This window comes from Coregonus lavaretus (assembly GCF_964263955.1).
Source record: "Coregonus lavaretus genome assembly, contig: HAP1_SCAFFOLD_5689, whole genome shotgun sequence".
NCBI classification, from domain to species: domain Eukaryota; kingdom Metazoa; phylum Chordata; class Actinopteri; order Salmoniformes; family Salmonidae; genus Coregonus; species Coregonus lavaretus.
Window position 1 is genome coordinate 9,811 of NW_028163983.1, and position 4,356 is coordinate 14,166.

The window sequence follows — 4,356 nt, forward strand, 5'->3', positions numbered from 1 at the left end:
GTAAAATGTACAGGACCCAAAATCGAACGCTGTGGGACACCTTTCGTAATATCAAGGAAACCTTCAGAATCAGAAAATACTCATTATGTCCTGTCTATAAAGAACTTGGTCTCAGCAATGGATTTAAAATCAGTAATCGTCCCCCTAGAGAGTTGGATAATGTTGCATTATGCACAATGCACAGTCTTTATGTAATAGTAGGCTCTCCTCAAATAATATGTAGGCCAAGTAGCCATGCCTTAGAATATATCTTTATGTTACTACAATTTTACAGAATAAATCATTAATGAAACATCAGCTATGCTATTTATCTTGGTGTCAAGGAATTATATGTTGTATTGTGGTAACATCACAAGTTAATAACTGCTGTGCAATAACCCTTTCAGAGATAGTGGTGAACAATACCTGGCAGCTTGCACGCAACAAATGGTTTAACTTCAGCCCAACTGTTTTTTAAAGAGTTGTTAATTTGTTAGGCTATTGGTTAAAGGTGCAACACAATATTGATCATTGAATTAGCTTTGATCTAGTTCAGTCTTATCAATCACTTAAACATATTTAACAATGATCTCTTACCTAGCTTGATGACTGGGGGCATTTTTGCTTACTTTATGTTCTAAATAGAGATGGCTAGAAGGGCCGTGGATCATATTGGATTGTTGTTCTAAATAGAGATGGCTAGGAGGGCCGTGGGTCATATTGGATTGTTGTTCTAAATAGAGATGGTTAGAAGGACCATGGTTCATATTGGATTGTTGTTCTAAATAGAGATGGCTATAAGGACCATAGGTCATATTGGATTGTTGTTCTAAATAGAGATGGCTAGAAGGACCATGTTTCACATTAGATTGTTGTTCTAAATAGAGATGACTAGAAAAGCCATGGGTCATGTTGGATTGTTGTTCTAAATAGAGATGGCTAGAATGGCCATGGGTCATATTGGATTGTTGTTCTAAATAGAGAGATGGCTAGAAGGGCCATGGGTCATATTGGATTGTTGTTCTAAATAGAGATGGCTAGAAGGACCATGGGTCATATTGGATTGTGTAGAAATGAGGTTCAGTGCTAGCCGCACGCTGCAGTAGGAAAGGCACACGCAGTCAGCCAATTCAATGCGCTGTCTCCACTCGACCGCTATACAACCGCATTCACTCATTAAACCAGGCACGCGCCTTGAAGCAAACGCGTCCCTACCTGTCAAACTCGATGCTTCTTGGCCGCAGGGAATGGATAGGTACCTGAACTACACATATTTTCATCTAAAATATTGAATCGGTCTCTGTTTCATTGATTAAATCTTACAAACCAATGCAAACAAGCATACCAAGTGCATCTTTTGTAATGAATATATCTAAAAAACTGCAAATTATTTCCTTCTCTTTGATTATGCTTAAGTTTCAATATATAGCCTTCAGTTGCGGTCAAATATATTGACAGCTTAGCACTATACAGAGTGAAATGGAGTAGAATGTTATGTGTGCTCTTTGTAAAACGGTTTGAATGTCTTCTTTTACCCTGTAGGCACTTGCATCTTACCACAGGTTAAACAAATTACACGTAGGCTAAACGAGAATAACTTTTCAAGCTTTACGTTTTTTCTTGTTATTGCAATTCACTTTATTTTCAGGCTTAAACCCTAAAGTTGTATGTGAAAAAATATATATATATGCACTCACTAACTGTAAGTCGCTCTGGATAAGAGCGTCTGCTAAATGACTAAAATGTAAAAAAAAATCTAAAATGTTAAAATGTAATTCAAAATCCTAATTTTGATGGTTTGTCAACGAAATAAGCCTGTTTAAATTACAAATAGGCATGGATTGTTTGTTTTACAGAATTGCACAATATATTAGAGGCTTCAAACACATAGTCAACTGATAGAATTCACTGTTATTTATACAGTTTTATTTACTAAAGTTGTTTTGTTGTTGAGTTTATTGTAAGGGATTTCATTGAGAGGATGGCATAGATGGACTGACGGAGTCATTGTCACAACTGGGACTTTTTGTGCTAGTGGGGGTTTTGTGTGCTGGGCTGTAGCTTCATATTTGTCTCACCCTAATACGCACGCGCTTTCGCGCGGCAGCATTGAGCTGGTGCGCAACAGAACTGACTTGCATCATGAACGCTCCAACATTCATGACACGTCTCTGACGTATTATCAACACATTAAGTGTCCTCGGGCTAGAAACAGGCCTATTGGATTCTTGAGGAATCGAATTTACTATTGTTGTATTACTCTATTTTTATGTTAATACCTTTTATTACAGAATGGACCGTTTTTTTACGCACATGGAGACGCGCGTAAAATGTGTGATACGGCATGAATTCGTTGGTGGAACTGTGCGTAAAATGGGTTAAAGTTCCATAAAAAAATGTAACAGAAATATATTTCATTCCCCCTGTGTTTCATCCCCCTATATCATTTCTCCCATCCCATCTCCAGTCAAAAACACACTGTAACTAAAAGTGAATGTAAAATGCAAACGTAAAAAAGTTTGAGGTACAAAAGGAAATACTAGAAAATGTTTTATTATGAGACTAGAGTGTAGAAAATATGGTTATAGGCTTTTCTCTTTTCAACCAACATGATATAAGTAAAGGCAGTGTAGAGCTGGCAGTATTGAAATATACAATGAATCGCCATTGTGCTCTGTTTGGACAATAGCTGCATAACCTTTGATCATCGTGAACTCCATGTACAATAACATGTATTTCCTATTAAATAAGACACATTGGTGCTAAAATAAAACGTCGGAGTGTCAAACCCCTTCTTGAAACCTCATGGATCAATGACCATACACAGAATAGCCAGCTGCAGAGCATTATACAAATCTAAAATAGGCAAGAGGTAATAGCAACTTATCAATATAAATATATACAAAAGAAAACATCTAAAAAAAATCTCTTTACATACAAAAATATCTTAATATATTTCAAAAACATGTTTGATATAGAATTTCATATAATAAAATCCGCACAATGGAAGCATTTTAGAACTAAATGTCACAGGAGTTTACAAAGAAGGGTTGATGTTCTTTGATTGGATTAAGCATAGTTTGAGAACAACATTTTAAATAATGTTTTGTGTGTTGTTGTAAAATCACTTTTGAAATGTTGTTTTCATGGGCGAATGCACTGGAAGGTTGGATTCCCACGCTGTCAGACATGGAGAGCGCGTTTTCTTTTTAGTCCTTTGGTGCTTGGCTGAACACTGGCCTGCATGTCCGCAATTTCTCCGGTTGCAAGGCCGTTCCTTTAAGTGGACTGGGTCGTGGACGACCGGAGCAGAACGCCAGCTCAGTGCGTCTTGTTCTGGAGGGCGCGAGCTCCTCTGTGACCCTCCCGAGCGCATGCTGAGAGTATACATAATTCAATTGATCCATATTCCTATAATAACGAATAAGAAAAGGAGGTAAGTCATTCGTTCAGTTATTTTCTATTGATCTTGAAAACGTAATAATGCAAATATTCATTATAACAATGCATAATACAGTACTTGTATAATATGAATGATAGGCCATTATAAAAAACATTCTCACCTTATAGGCTACAGATGCTCAGAACCAGTTGGTGAAGTCCAGGAGTTCCTGCTCCTCGGGACTGAGGGGGTCGTAGGACCCCTCATCGGACGAGTAGGAGGACACTGGAGAGCCTGCCATGGAGTTCATCTCGTTGGGGTAGTTGTTGGGCGACAGGACCCCGGACTGAAACGCTGCGCTCACGGCGTCGTGCTCATCCAAAAGTTGCTGTAGTGCGCGAATGTACTCCACCGCCGACCGTAACGTTTCCACTTTGCTCATCTTCTTGTTGGCTGCGCCGTTGGGGACGTGTTCCCGGAGAGTGGCGAAGCCGTTGTTGACAAGTTTCACTCTGTTGCGCTCCCTCTCGTTCCGCCGCGCCACGGTGTGTGGCTGCTGCTGCGGCAGGCTGTACCCAAAGCCCGCAAAGTTCAGCCTCCTCTTGCATCTTAGCAGCTCCGGCGAGGATGAGCGCTGCCTCTTCACCTTGGATGCTGACTTGCCGCTCCCCTGGCTGCTGGTCGGGCTGAGCTGGATGCTCTGCGCTGCGGCAGCAAAGAAGCAGGAGGGCGGCATGAACTGCTGCTGGCTCACATTTATTTCCATCTTGGCTGTGATGTCCATTGGCAAGTATTGAAAAATAAAAAAGAAGAGTTGTAGAGAGTCTCAGAGTTCTTCTTTGGATTGTTCGGTAGCAGTGCGTCCTGCTCGTGGCGTTCACGTGTGGCTTAATACTCACTTTAGCCTTGTTTAATGGGCGGTCTTGTGGGCTTCTGCCTCGCACACTCCTCAGTCTGAACTGAGTCCTCAGAAAGGCTAGTAGCGGGGCTTATAC

General features: G+C 40.5%; 1 protein-coding gene across 1 annotated transcript; it reads right to left on the reverse strand.

The window, feature by feature from the left end:
* Positions 1-3,560: 3,560 nt before the first annotated feature.
* LOC311117605 (achaete-scute homolog 1a) lies at positions 3,561-4,145 on the reverse strand (the record flags this gene model as incomplete). Its single annotated transcript, XM_084192542.1, has 1 exon — positions 3,561-4,145. One exon carries the CDS (start codon positions 4,143-4,145, stop codon positions 3,561-3,563), a length of 585 nt encoding a protein of 194 aa, XP_084048668.1.
* Between the last annotated feature and the right edge of the window lie 211 nt (positions 4,146-4,356).